A 14,275-nucleotide genomic window follows, 5' to 3' on the forward strand; every position below is an offset into this window, starting at 1 on the left:
TTCCGCAACAAATACCGTAAATTGGCTGGATACTAAATCGAGCCCGTGTTTATTCTAAGGGGAAGAGGCTAAGTAACCGATTTGAATGCATACTTGTCCGTCACTCAGAGATATCAGGAGAGAGAGAGCGTGGTACGGTAAAACGAAAACCAGTCTGCGACGATCCTCCCCTCTCCCCCTGTGGTACGACACGGAGAGATAGCCGGGGTTAAAAGTCACCATGCGGGATATCATCGAAACCTGGCCGCTGAATTGAACGGGCTAACTTGTCACATACACGATTAAACCTGATTGTGATGTAGGCTCACGGGATAACTGTTGATTTGATTTTATGCTACGCCGAAACGTCTGTTTGCGCGTTTATAGCTTATAAACTCTCGTTTGAATCCAACTGTATCGACAAATAAAATTGACTGTTAAACGATTATGATTGTGAATGTGCCGGGGACGGTTTTAGAGCGGGTTTTAACATTGTTGAAAGTCACCTGCGACCGGATGTAACCGTACCGGTTACTTCATTATAATACTAGCTTACAGAGATTTGACTGGAATAAAAACATTCGGTAATATAAGGACGCGTGTCGGAAGAGAACAAAACAATCTCAATCGACAAAACAACGATCGTCATCAAGGAACGCGGAACACATTACATTCGAACTTTCCAGAAGCACCCCACCCTCAAACGTGCGATAAATAAGGGGGGCACAACAAAAACTCTCAGAAGCATCACCTCGGCACGTCACCCTGCTCAGATTTCATTACCATAAAGAACTGAAAGCCTTAAAACCCCCCGGCAGTGTAAAAGGTGACGTATGCCGACCACGATAAAATGAACCGCCGCTGGTGTTCATGTTGCCCCGTTCGCCTCTAGCGAGTAGTGGGAAGGAGGAGGGAGGAAGGTCAAGGAAGATAGGATGCTTGGATTCCCAAAGCGGGCCGGTCCCCGCGTCGAAATGTGCCGTAAATCGTCATAAAACTGTCTGGATCCATGATGTGACGCTGCCCCGGGGTAATTAAAGGACAATTTATAGTTTTGCCCGCTTTCCCCCTTTCGTGGAGACCGCCACCTCCTCGATGAATGTCGGAACGCGTCTTTTTAGTTTTTCTCTTGTTTCTCAATGTTCCTTTACTAATTTGATAGCATTACACGATCCGAAAACAAATCGTTGATATAATATAAACAAAATCTTACTCTCAGATAATATTTAATTTTCATACTAAATAAAACAGAAATGAAAAACATTGACTCCAGTAATAGAAGAGGCTGTCATTTGGAAGTAAATATCCATACGTTCATGGTTATATAATGTGTAGGATAAGATGCAGCAAAAGGAGCGATTTAATATGATATATGTTTATTATCAGCGCACCCCGAGCCATTTACTTAATTAGTATGAGGGGCTCGTCAAGGAAAAAACCTCGGCTTACACTCACTCCTCCATATATTCAGATAAACCAGAGATTAACTGACGGCTCTCAGACAAGCGGCTAATTAGCTGTTACTGTAAATTACTCAAATTAATTTTAATATTGCACATTTTTATTGAGAGATGTTAGCGTTGTGGAGTGCACAATATTATAAGTGTAGTGACGAAAAATCTTTAATAAACTATAATTATGTAAAGTTATTAACAAAAACTTAAATCTGGATGCGATTTCAATTTGATTTGGAAAACTAAAGTCGATAACCGCTGAACATCAAGGGGACTCTGCTCATTAAACTTAAATACTCACTACACGACTGACTTATTAAAGTAGCTATGAATGTATAAGAAGAGAAAAACCTGAAACATTTAAATAAACACAAATACACGATATGCAGCGTAGTCGTAACCGTAGCTTTCGCCGTAGCCTCGTAGACGTGCTACATCACTATCCAATTTCGTAGAGGCGTCCGAAAATACAAAACAAAGAAAATCATTTTAATATCCGCTCAATAACATGAGATCCTTATTTATAATACCAATAACACTCCTCAATAATGACATAGTCGTGTTGCGACCAGTCTGACGAGAACCCGCCACGGTCACCCCACGACGCTAGCCGTACAATACACTAGTACGAGAGCCGACGACTGACAGATGTTTAGAAAAATATAATTTGAAAGACATTTCAAACGAGAAACAATCGAGTGCCTCTATGAAAATACAAAAATACCTACCATTCAATAGAGTAAAATAAATCTCACTTATAATGAAAAAATTAAAAAGAAATATATTTCCTACTGAGCAAATTCATGGCCCAAGTTAGAATCATTTAAGAAAATTAATTTATGTTACATAATAACGAGGAGCTCCTAGACTACACGATAGAGGTCTGTATTGCTGGAGGTTCACGATTTATAGTTAGTGCTCGTGTCCCGGTCACGTCCGTATATGATGTGGACGGGTCACGTGTGAGCGTTTATTGTCTAATTCGCCTTTCAATCTATCGAAGCTATTAGTTTGTATTCGGCAAACGTATACCGAGGTGTGTGTGACCTCCGCCGAGTTGCAGACGCGATCCAAATGAAACGCCCAATTAAATTTTCCAAAGATGAAATAATTCCATTAAATTAGATCAATGAATCAAAACTAACAGCCATAAAGTAACTCACAATACTTCTATCCCTGTCGGAATTATAACTCTTTCGCGCTCGAAGTCACTCGTAATAAAATAAGCCATTAAAAGCCATTCGAGCACGTCAGAGCACTCCGAGCAATTCGAGCCCATTGTTCATTGATCATTGCTAATCGAGCAACTTCGTGATTAATATTTTACACATACGCTAATATCGATAAAGTTCATAATTAAAACGATAGCACACAGACATGGCCCGCTGTTTGTGGATTGACGAGACAATCCAGAGTCTAAGACATGTGTTAATTCAATAAGGTACAATTAATTAAATCACTGAGTTAACGAATATATAAAATTATATGATTTAAAAAGTGTTTTCTTTGGATAACGTCAAGAACTTTGGAGTTTTATATAAGCTGATTATCCGGAATAGTCTTAATATAAGTCACTAATGAGGATAGTTTAAAAATAACTGTTATCGCCTCGTAAGTTGTTATCAAACCGCCATAAAACTAATTAGGTGCTCGCGAATGCAAATGCGTCCAAATTACGATTCGCTCTTTAAGATATAAGTTACTTGCGACTAACATAATGCAGATGCTGAAAACAGTTTTCATGAGAAATTAAAACGAAACTCACACAACTAAAATGCATAGATACAGTGCGAGATACAGCAACACAGGCACACTTCAATTGTTTGAAATTTTATTAGATTTAAATATAAGAAATGTTACAAATGTAGAAAACTAAATTTTAATTATAAATTTAAAGGGCCTGTACTTAAAACCGAATGTTTACTATCTAAGTTGAGATAGACAAAGTTCCTTGCGGAGGGCAGAAGGCGGCCGCAATCAACATTACTCACGCATTAATGATCCAACGAATCAGGATTTGCAAACTTTGTTCTATTTGCTTACATTCATTTTTTATATTTAGTTAAATATAAATACATGCAACAAACATTTTTCAAACAGCCAATATGTATGTAGATATTTTTTAGACTTAAAAATAAAGACACTAAAATACGCACATGTATATTTATAGATAACAACATATAATCTGTACATGTAATTAGTTTATCTAATTATAATTTTTAATAACAGCGGTGTAAGAATGTGATATGATCCAACACTATTGTAAAAACAGTGAGTAATAAGTGTATGGTGAGCCGTACAGTAAACAGTGTGGAATCCCGTCGCGGTTACGCCTCGCATAATCGTAAACAAACCGATCGTCGAGATTTAACGACAATCGCTACGTTCGCACGTGCGTTTGTTGGAATTTAGGCGTCAGCCGTACGTACCGGTGATTTACATGTATAATCTGTGTTGTCTTTGTGCCGAATGAGAAAAACTTGTGCTCGTTTTTGGATTGGTTTTAAGTGTCATAGCTTTTTGGAATTCTAAAATAGTTTCCTAATATTCTTAATTATTTCTTTTCAATGACTCTTTAATAATTTAAATTTACGAATCCGTCTTCTTAAATGTCACTTAAATATAAGCAGGTGAGTTTATTAAAAAGTTTCATTACGAACTGATGTTGAAGTTTAAGTACATCATGTGGCGTCATCTACGTTGGCAATGGAAACTGTAATTTTGTATTCGTAGACTAGATGGCGGTATTTTGCAATATCCAAACAAATGCTATCAAAAACAGTCCTTTAGAAACGAATGGGTTTTAAATGACTCGGTGAATTTGCGCGATCTCACGAATTTATATGTAGATTCAGGAGAAATGTTCGAGAAGAGACAATGTGTCTTTAACAGCGAAAACAAATTCGTTTAACTGTTCACATAGTATAAATCATGTTGGCTCGTACATTCTGTAGTTTACACTTAAATGTTTAAACCGCTTTTGTGTTATTTGCGTCTAATTCAAAACTTCATTAAGTCAAACACTATTTGAATAGGTTTAATTAAATATTTATAATACTAAGTCGTAACTGGTCTTCCGTGTGGTGTTCCCTTTTTGTGTTACTCCTACTTTAGATACTTTTTAATGGGATTTTACATAGCTTTAACTGAAAATGAGGTATTTAAAGTTAGCTAACTGGGGATTAGAAAGGCTTACAATGAAATCATAAAAACCATTCACGTCTGAGACGAAAGAAGAACCTTCAGACCCTCGGTGGTGGCGGACATCATAAATAACACCCGTCTAAATTGTCAACCGGCCACCCTAATTTAGTGCTAGTAATTAGGAGTTTGCACTTTGCCAAAACGATTTGCATCGATCGTCTCAAGTTTCAATTTCTTGTTACGAACATATCAAATAACAACTAGTACACATTATGAACTAAGTTACCATTTTATTAAATGCTAACATTTTTAATTACTTTACATATGTTTTACATATACCTTTATGGTTAAATATCGCTTTTAATAGTTTCAAAACATAAATTACCGTTTTGAAAAAATATTTAAGGCCAACGCCATCTGAAATTTTACAAGTGGACTTTTAAATTATTGAGTTTGCTGTCCCACAATATATTATCAATTAAATGAAAAGATGTCGCTAGTTTTACATAACCACATATACATTCCGTTTGCAATATAAGTAATCATATTTATAAAATAAGATTATTTTAGACACTTTATTATGGTTTGAAAAAATAATCCACTTCCTTCGTGTTTATGTTACTATTGTATACTCTATCCCTAATATAACTGTCATTGGTCAGTAGAATTCAACAGCAAGTTGTTAGTTTCCCGCTCTTTTTTGGCATTATGAGAATAATTTTTGTAGGTTCTAAATTCTTTTCATATCTCTTTTGCAGAATAAAATTCAATGTCACTATTAAATTTTATCTAATTCGTGTATTACTATTACATTGTTGCACTTGTTATTATGGATCCCTATGAAATAGAGTTTATTGGGGAAAATAGGATAGTGAGCATAATACCAAATTTTTCTTACGATAAAATTTATTTAATTTGTGGGGAATTTGGGCCATTCCGTGCTGGTTTACCAATGAATGTGCCACTATGGTTAGCTGTGATGTTAAAACAAAAGCAAAAGTGTCGTATTGTTCCACCGGACTGGATGGACATAGAGATCTTAGAAGGTATTAAAGAAGAAGAGAAAAAATCGAGGTATAGTAGGAAATTACTACTTATTACCATGTTTCTAAAAAGTTTTTTTAAGTCTATATTTCAAATATTTCCTCTTATCGCATTTAATAACAGATTTTTCACCAAAATGCCAAATGAGCATTACATGGTGGAAGCTAAGCTGATCCTCGGAGCGGCTAATGAAGATATTCCAAGAGCAGCTGAGATAAAAACTATAATTAAGGATATCTGGGACATCCGCATGTCAAAGTTAAGAACATCTATGGATGCACTCATGAAGTCGGGAGGATCTTATGGTAGATTAGATCACTTAACCATGATGGAGATAAATTCAGTCAAACCAATTTTGCCGGAGGCCATGGATGAGTTGTACAGAATCAAAGTGGTATTTTACTATATTTAATTTAATTAATTTTTATAGTAGTTGTATGGAAAATATGTACTCATGTGAAATAAAACTGGTTTTTTTTGCCATTATATCTTGCCTGCCTGTGATCACGGTTGCTAAACAGTTAGTAAAATATTGGGATTCTCTTTGGATTGGAAAATCAAATTCTTGTAGTAAATCTGAAACAATATTAGTTTTATTATAATGAATACTCATGAAAGTCTTAAATCTCATTATGTACACATATGTCTGTAATATTATATTTTTTCATTTCAGACGAGCAGAAAAACTATACCGGCCACTCTGAACAGTTCCACCTACAGTCAGTCAGGGACTTCTCAAAACACTTGACATTATGAGCGACTGGTATAGGGATTACACAGCAAAAAGAAAAATACGAGTTGAATTGACAACTTGAACAAGAACAGATGTCCTATCCACAACCATTACTGGATAATGTTGTGTCTTGTAAGATTTTATGTAAATAAATTGGGATCATTTTATAAATATTGTATATATTTTTTTTATTAATTTTCAACAAATGAAATGTATAAATTTGTCATTAATAAAGTTTCATAATCTGTGGTAACTGAAATTGCTGAAGAGTTAGTATTTTAATATGTATGTAAATAATGAGCTTAGATTAAGTTTATGTTATTAGAATAAATATTTCTTAAAATATTTTCTATTTTCTAGAATTAAAAAAAAATAATCTAATTTACTCTGTATTGATAATTCTATTTTTTTTAAATGTTGCCATTAATAAAATACATTTAATTTCCAAAACAAGCTGAGTGCTACACTTAGTAAGCATTGTCACATCATCTGCTGTAGAAAAATGTGTGAAATAAGATGTTGATGTATACTAATTTAATATTTCAATAGGTCTTAAATCAAAACTCCATTTGGAGTCTGAGATGATGAAGAAAAAGGTAATAAGGAGCGGTGACACAGCAAGTGGTCATTAAATACAAAAAATATATTTTTTATGACAACCTTTTTGGTTGTACATATTTTTAATCTGTTTCCAATTACTTTGTAACATGTCTATTTTGATACTGGCATCGAAATGTCTAAATATATACTAAATTAGGAAATCAATATTAATGAATCATTTTAATGAGACAACATTTGTATCAGTGACCCAGTTACAGTCGCTCATACATGGAGCACTGCATGATACACTCTGTTGCAAATTAATGCTCAAGCCTTGGAACTAAAAGGACAGAGAAAGGAAAAAAGTATTATGAGAGAAAAATATATATTTTTCATCTTAACGTAAAATGTACATTGTGTAGGTTACAGGCTAGATGCGTAAACGCGACTTATATACTAGACTTAATCCATATCGTTAGTCTCATTTCTTTATAAGGTACTAAAATAGAAGAAGTCACAAAACACTAAGCTAACTAGTTGTCTAGAGTTACTGAAACCTAAACGGACTAAATATAACCGAAATCAAGAAAATTCCTGTATTGCTAGACTCAAACACTTGTAATCAAGTTACCTAACCTAGCCTACACTCCTAACAGACGAGACGAACTTAATTTTAGTCCAAAAGAAACGACGAAGGAACCAGGCTTACAATAGTGTTTTTTTTTTTTGGAATGTATCTTTACATTTGAGATTATACGACGAAACAAGCGTCTTAGAGATCCGACGGATAGAGGCGAAACATATTCATACTAATATATAAATGTAGGTTTATAATTTTGAAAATAAATTTACTTTTTAGATATAGTTTGCTTATATATAAAATAATTACAAACAGCTTAGCCGCGATCATACGTTTTGCATTGATTAACTTTGCTAAAAAATGTACACAACTATCGCTACCGCAAAGTCATCAAAACACTTTGGTCTAACTCCAGCTTGTAAACACAGAAATACGACAGACAACCTATGTACAAGACGACTGTATTATATACAAGGATATTAAGGTAAATTAAGAAACTATATACAAAAAGATCTGCCGCTGTAACTGAACCGAAGCATGCTTCCAGAGAGGGGTCTGAAGTCCATGCATTCTTCAAAGCGCCTTTATATCGAGTCTGAAGGCCAAAGAAAATGCGAGTGAACGTTGTCATAGCAACACACAGTTTTTGCAGTGTCCTATAAAAGTGTGTGTAACAGATGCGAGGGATACAGTGGGTACTTTAAGAGTTCCGCAATATGGCACAGTTCGGGAGAAGGAACTTACGGTACGAAACGAAAAGATAGCGTCGAGAAACATTCTGAACCATAGCTCGGCTCGTTAGCGTCTTCCCGCGGCAGTGAAACTCAAGAGATCTTCAGTGAAAGGATAACAATGCAGCGTAATCGCCCTTAAAGCTAAATATTTACAATAAATATCGTTACGACAATGGCATATTATAATTTAACAAAAATATATTCAATCATATCCGCTAACCGGTAATATATATTAAGCAACGCCATCTAGCGACAAGACGGCGCTTTAAAGAGACAGCTTTCCAAAGAAACGATATGATTCCAGTCTTATAACCGACATAACAAAAATGCCCACTCGATTATGTACACTTAACCTATGACTAACGCGTAACACTAGCTGACTATACGGCGACGATCTTGCTGGGGTCGACCTTGACCCTGAGGAACATGACGTCGTCCTTGACGAAGTTCCTCTTCTTGAGCATCTCGTGGGACACGAAGCGCGGGAAGCCGAAGCCGAGCGCGTCCGGCTCCTTGGACGGCCGCTGGAAGTTCTTCCAGGTGGGGTCCGGCACGAAGCTCTCCACGATGTTGCAGGCGCGCTCCGGGCTCGAGCTCTGGTCGAACAGCGTGAAGGACACGGAGTGGGCGAACGGCCACCGCAGGAGAGCGTCGTACTCGCCCGGCAGGATCTTGATGTACACGGAAATATGCGTCCCCTCGCCTGCGCCGTTACCGTTCAGGAACAACGTCGCCTGGAACATCATCAGACATATTCCTGAACGTTCTGATTCTGATTATATAATTTAAATATAATATTATTGTGCAAGAAAGAGAAACAGACGTAACCTTGGGTCGATAGTTATTTCGGGACAGCGCTGAGACTCGTGAGTAAGCCGTGCGATATTAGCGACATTAGTCATGACATTATTCACATTTATTATTAACTTGAGTTCGTTTACAAACAATGTTGAATAAAGATTGATTCACGTAATCTCATGTGGAGATATAATTTAATTAAGACACGTCTTTATGTAAACTTAAGTTTTTTTGTTTATGAATGCTTTCATAAGCTCTGAACTGAGTTTATTCCTAAGCCAAGCTCACCTGTAGTTTATATCCGTACTGGCTGGTGTAGAAGGCGGGTGAGGTGAGCTCGACCCCGTCCTTGGTTTTAGCGTCGGCCATCTTGGCGGCCCAGTCCGTGACGCGCCAAACCAGGGCTCCGCTGCAGTTCACGGCGAGCCTGGCCACGGCCGCCCTTAGCGAATCCAGCTGCCGAGCCTGACGCGTCGCCAGCGCTGACACCAGGGCTAAGTGTTGTTGGGCACTCTCTTCCGTGTGACGTTCCAGAGCCTGTCTCGTGCCCTGCGATAAATAATTTTATCTAAGTTACTTTCACTCTATTGAGGATCAGCGGACCAACTACTTCGAAAAAAATGTAACGTGACGTGTAAGTCACGTGATTATCTACTTATTTCAATATTTAAGCTCGAAAGGCAAATGTTTAACTCATAGCTCGTGACGGTCAGACTTGGTAAGACCTACTCCGCTACTGGGAAGCGCGAACACAATAAAATAATTCATTTATGAGAAAAAAGACGCAAGCGAATATATATCCTTAAATAAGCGAGAAAGTGTGATTAATATAAAGAGGTTCTAAATAGACGTAATCATTAGTTAATATTTATTATAGGAACATGAGCTCATATCGCTCCGCAGTATTATCAGGACCAGTCCCTGCCAAGTACCAACGAAACTCGGTCAGATAAGAATGAACTTTTACAAATCATTAACATACGACACGTGAACTAAATACTAGTAGTAACTAAATCATGAATTTGACACTCGCTCTGAATATAAAACACAATACAGAACTGTCGAGGTGACGTCGTCTGGAGTCATTCATTTCATAACTGTTAGTAAACGGTGTCAGCGGCTCGACTTATAGCTGTCCTCTCATCTAACTGACTCGCCTCAAACAGTTCAATGCGAGCACTCGATAGGACCTCGCATTATCACTGAACCCCTGACTGACCCGCGCGTCGCTACACTGACGAAATGGTGTTAGGTTTAATCATATTATAGACCAGGAGCCCGCGTTATTAATTACAAATCTTAAGTTATTAATTTCGATAATAAAGACGTATGTTTTGGTCACAGAGACACATTTTAAAACATGATCGCATCGACACATCATAGGATTCCAGTTCTTCCTACATATATCCAGGTCGACACTATCAAGCTCTATGAATGGAAACGGAAGCCAACCCGGAAATAAAGGTCGCGTATCAGGAACTAGCGTGTGACGTACCTTAAACCGGCAGCCGGCGTCTCTGTAGAGGCAGACGGCGGCGGTGGCCGTGCAGTGTTCCCGGAGGTGAACGTCCAGCTCGTCCCGGGCCGGGGCCGCCGCGCACCGCTGGGGACACGGCACCGGGGCCCGGGAACATAACGCGCCATGAGCTGACACTGTATCCTGGAGAAATGACTCACATTATATATGTGTACAACTGGCAGTACATTTTCACAAGTGACAGCTTCAGAACAGCACACCGACCTGTGTATACCGCTGGCCGCAGTGTCTGCAGGGCACCAATCGTTTGCTGCAGTGCTGCGCGGCGTGCTGCGTGGTGTGCCGCCGCTGGACCTTGGCCCCGCACTTGTTCTCGCAGTACACCGGCTCATGACCGCAATTTCCTTGGTGCTCCTGGAATTTGATATGATCGATGTTATAAAGATGTGTCGGTCCGAGAATCAATACTTGGATTATTACGTTTATTACGTCACACTGTTGGTTAATGAATTTATAGAGTAAATTTAGTACTCTCAAAAGCAATACGACCTATTTTATCCACAATATTTTACTTATTTATATAGAGCGCAACTTCAAAACATCACAACAAATTATTTTTTTAATAAACAGTGTTACGTACCTCCAGAGCGCTACCGGAGAATTCCTTCCCGCAATGTTCACAGTTGGCGCGTCTCCGGGGGCAGGTGTAACGCAGGTGGTCCTGCATCAACACCCTCGGGATCATCGCCCCGCACTGAGCTGCACACAGCACAGCATCGTGCTTGCAGGTGTTCAGGTGCGCCTGGAGATTATTGGTATAAATTTTATGCCGCATTTGGTTTCGGATCCTTAGAATTATTTAGTATTTAAAATACAAATTATTAAAAACATTATTGCCGCTAGTTTTTTTTTTCTCTAATTTAATATTCTTCAAAGTTTTTAATTCATTTAATATTTTACTAATGCAATTTATTCCGTCGCACTTCGATTCATCTATCAGAAATTTCATGACTCAAATAAAGTGTCCGAAACCACAAAAGTCTGAATTTTAAACTATATATCTTACTACCTACTGTCTACGCCAACGGATAAACAAAACGCGGCTTGAGACGTCTTTTATTACAGTCTGGTACATTTCAAATATGTAGATTAAGTACTTCGAAGAATAAACTTCAGAGTTCGATATTTAGGGCAGCACGTGTCGTATTAGAGATAAGGAATAAAAATGATCGATCGTGCGTTCTCTTTACGATACGCCCTCTTAAGTTTATCTCGATAAATATTTACGTTTCACAGGCGTACCTTCAGTTTGCGGAGTTCGTCCGACCACTGGCACCCTTCCTTGTGGTGGATGCAGTAAACCACCGAACCCATTATAGCCTTCTCCGACTCTGGATCGGGATATATCTGTAATAAAAAGACGTTCTTTTTATATTGATTACAATTTAAAAGTCGATGTTAGCTATAATATTTACATTGTTCCGATTGAATATGTGGTTAGTGGACACTTTTTTTAATTTATTAACTATATATTTAAACATTTTGTCTGTTGAAGTAAAAACACGACGTCGAAAGCAACGAACGCTGTAAAGACTGATGGAAGCGGTAGCGGCTGGCATAACGGATTAAATAGGACAACGCGATTATAAATAAACCAAAACTCAAAGAGAATATCAAACAGGCGTAAGCGTACCGCACGTTCGAATATGGAGCACATCGTTAGAAAATATGCAAAATGGCCGACGATTTGTTTTTCGCGCGCTATCAATTGTAGACGAGACAAGCGCTCGCAGCAAGGGCTCCTTACTGAATGGTTACGTTTCCATTTGTACATTTTCGTTATCTATATGGGTGCAACGAACAGATGGCTGCCTCTGTGGACCGGCGTTTCTTGTGTTTATGCGGAGATAAGCGTGATTTTTCACTTCCCAAACCAGCTGGTTAACGAGACGAGCAAATAAACTCGTTAGAATCTTTTGAACGCATTCCCTTTCACACACTGTAGTTAATTTTTCTCTGAAATCATCTATGGTAGCGGCAGAATGCATTCATTGGCTCCGAATGGTAAACAAACAACTCTGAGATGAAATAGCGCACAAAGTTGTTTGTAAACAACGCTTTAACTAACGACCCATAGCATCCCAAGCATCTTTCACTATGTATAAAGATGTCACAGCCGTCACGCCCGTGTTTACGTTCTATCTGACAATCGTCGTTGACATCTGTTATGCAATACAACACCAGTTTTGTTATCATCGACGTTCAAGATCGCCACAATGACCGGGCGATGTATACGGAATCATTCATAAGAAGAACTTTCGTACGCCGTAATAGTAGATGCATTCTATTTACAAACATTGATGCATGTGGTCATCGCCCATCGGCATGGATGCATAGCCCTAGCACCTTAGGATTTATACAATATTGACTCGGATAGAACACTTAATCACTATTAAAGCATGCGAATATGGCCTTAAAAGTGCAGCACACAAGGGCAATATTCCGATACGCGCCAACAAAGAATGGATGCTCTCGAAGCGAGCAGTGTATAAATTTACAAATATAGAAGGTTATTTGTGTCGTATTCTAAAAAGATGGACCGTGATGTGTTGAACTCTCCCGCATCGCTCAATTATAGCCCGCGTTGTACCGTAAACAAACCGTCGAGGAACGTCACTGATCTCCGAGGCGCACGCGCACTTAGGACCTTTAGTTTCGGACTGAGAAAGACAGATGGAAATGGTGATGTTGCTATGCCATTTGTACGATACCATTAGTTAGCTTCTGTATGTCTCCAGTGAATTATATCTTCGCATTTTCTGTGTACAATAAAAATAGTTTTCAGATATCATGCGACGTTCAGATCAGATTTCCTACATACCTGCAGCAGTGACACATTAAGACCAGCGAGCTGTGTGTGCAAATGGTGAGTGAAAATGGTCACGGAACGCAGTTAGGACGAGCTAGAAACGTCGGCCGGTCAGCCGACTGACATCTCCTCTATAACATCCGATAATAAGTACTTCTATGATCATAAAATTACTATTTGAAAGCGACCATTAACCGAGTCTGTATATTGCATCATTGAATCGTATATCTCCAGCTCATGTTTTGATATTTATTTCTAAGCGAAATATGTTATTTTACGACCATGCATAAGCAAAATCTGTTGATATTAAAAAATCATTCATCATTTCCCCCTAGTGTGGTACATTCAATAATACTAATCAAATTTGCAATATCTACAAGACAAGGTCGTTGGATCCATTAAAATTTTATCAAATTAATGAATATTTATATGTTTGTAGAATACCTTACCAAGTATTTGTGAATATCTATTAATTACCCTAATAACAAGGTCTAATATAAGGCCGTCTGCGCGTGGGTGAAGCTGCCACACCGAGGTAGGCGTTTACAAGAGACTCTTATGCCTTTTATGTTTAAGACCACTAATTTATAAATACGTATGTAAGTTTCAAAACAGCAATTGATTGGGCACATGATATTACTGTTTGATAATATAAAATACAGTAAATACTAGTCGTAAGACTACGATCTCTTGTAAGGTAGAGGCAACAAGAATTAATAATATCAAAATATTATTACTGGTTGCGAAGTAACGTTTATTGTCGGCGACTCGTAATCCACTCCTTTAGGGTTACGGACCACAATATTAACATCAAAGATATGTATATTGTTTTAATATAAACAACACGTTATTTCAAACAGTCCTCAAAATACTGAAATAAACACGTCGTGCAATAAAAGTTAAAACGGCACGTGTTAAGAGGC

The 14,275-nt window shown here is 37.9% G+C and overlaps 2 protein-coding genes across 6 annotated transcripts in view; one reads left to right on the forward strand and one right to left on the reverse strand.

Annotated features, from left to right (window-relative positions):
- Positions 1-5,059: 5,059 nt before the first annotated feature.
- Positions 5,060-6,650, forward strand: LOC116767435 (probable DNA replication complex GINS protein PSF2). Its single transcript, XM_032657754.2, has 3 exons — positions 5,060-5,651; positions 5,745-6,015; positions 6,295-6,650. Exons 1-3 carry the CDS (start codon positions 5,407-5,409, stop codon positions 6,367-6,369), a joined length of 591 nt encoding a protein of 196 aa, XP_032513645.1. The 5' UTR covers positions 5,060-5,406; the 3' UTR covers positions 6,370-6,650.
- A 612-nt stretch (positions 6,651-7,262) lies between these two features.
- The window catches only part of LOC116767608 (TNF receptor-associated factor 4), a 54,569-nt gene continuing 47,556 nt past the window's right edge, over positions 7,263-14,275 (reverse strand). For 3 of the 5 annotated variants that reach the window (XM_032658012.2, XM_032658011.2, XM_032658008.2), the window contains 6 exons: positions 11,786-11,890; positions 11,124-11,285; positions 10,748-10,897; positions 10,502-10,666; positions 9,295-9,555; positions 7,263-8,942 (listed from right to left, as the gene is read on the reverse strand). In XM_032658012.2, coding sequence (XP_032513903.1) covers positions 8,589-8,942; positions 9,295-9,555; positions 10,502-10,666; positions 10,748-10,897; positions 11,124-11,285; positions 11,786-11,890 — 1,197 coding nt within the window. In that variant the 3' untranslated portion in view covers positions 7,263-8,588. Of the gene's footprint in view, positions 8,943-9,294; positions 9,556-10,501; positions 10,667-10,747; positions 10,898-11,123; positions 11,286-11,785; positions 11,891-11,958; positions 12,146-12,176; positions 13,561-14,275 lie in introns of those variants that run through there. The other 2 variants (XM_032658010.2, XM_032658009.2) reach the window with 2 other exon arrangements.

Source organism: Danaus plexippus (assembly GCF_018135715.1).
Source record: "Danaus plexippus chromosome 9 unlocalized genomic scaffold, MEX_DaPlex mxdp_24, whole genome shotgun sequence".
Lineage (NCBI taxonomy): Eukaryota > Metazoa > Arthropoda > Insecta > Lepidoptera > Nymphalidae > Danaus > Danaus plexippus.

Bases quoted from the DNA above. Each gene is read 5' to 3' on its own strand.
- LOC116767435 (XM_032657754.2), top strand. From the start codon at position 5,407: ATGGATCCCTATGAAATAGAGTTTATTGGGGAAAATAGGATAGTGAGC. The intron at 5,652-5,744 runs GTATAGTAGGAA...ATTTAATAACAG, and splicing joins GAAGAAGAGAAAAAATCGAG to ATTTTTCACCAAAATGCCAA. The intron at 6,016-6,294 runs GTATTTTACTAT...TTTTCATTTCAG, and splicing joins AGTTGTACAGAATCAAAGTG to ACGAGCAGAAAAACTATACC.